Raw genomic sequence first — 661 nt, forward strand, 5'->3', positions numbered from 1 at the left:
CCAGTCCTGGATCCAGCGCTACCGATTCGCCGTCTCCCCCTCTTCCCAGACGCGAAACGTGTTTCTCTAATCTTCGCTGAGTATTCTGGGGCTTAAGAAACCCGAAGAGACAACCTGCGGGAGAGCAACTCCCCTAGTGACCAGGAACGATTATCAACAGGTCTTCGCCTCCGACCCTCAGAAACAGGTTTAAGACGTTCCCTGAAACACCTTACATGAAGCCTGTCACAAAGCAGAGGTATTTCATAAAGATTTCACTTAAGTCCAGCAGAAAGTGAACAGGCTCTCCTGTGGATAAGGGCATTTTTCACGAGAAATCAAGCTACTGACGTCTATTTTAAAAGGTGTTTATAGCTACAGAAATCCAACGCGTAAGCGTTGCAAACCTGCATTGGTACTGCGGCACCCTTACGGCCAGTCTTTCGCGCTAAAAACACGCTGAAAATCAATCGCGACGCCGGCTGATGCATTTTGCAGCATCCTCCGGCGTTTTGCCCGAGCCCGCAGCCCCGCACTCCAAAACTGTTGCTGAATCTGAAAAGGAAGAAAGCAAAAGGCAACTTTTCAAGCACCCGATTAACCTTTCCCAGTCAGTGGCAACACAGCTAAATATACCCTAAATAACTCGGGGTGGGGGGGGGGGGGGGGGGGGAATCTTTTT

The 661-nt window shown here is 50.1% G+C and overlaps 1 protein-coding gene across 1 annotated transcript in view; it reads left to right on the plus strand.

The window, feature by feature from the left end:
* The window catches only part of NEUROD1 (neuronal differentiation 1), a 12499-nt gene extending 12306 nt beyond the window's left edge, over positions 1–193 (plus strand). Inside the window, exon 3 of the mRNA XM_009333126.1 lies at positions 98–193. Within this exon, the coding sequence (XP_009331401.1) occupies positions 98–193 (96 nt within the window). The remainder of the gene's footprint in view (positions 1–97) is intronic.
* Positions 194–661: the final 468 nt, after the last annotated feature.

The sequence above is a fragment of the Pygoscelis adeliae genome, unplaced genomic scaffold, assembly GCF_000699105.1.
Source record: "Pygoscelis adeliae isolate BGI_AS28 unplaced genomic scaffold, ASM69910v1 Scaffold160, whole genome shotgun sequence".
Classification (NCBI taxonomy): Eukaryota; Metazoa; Chordata; class Aves; order Sphenisciformes; family Spheniscidae; genus Pygoscelis; species Pygoscelis adeliae.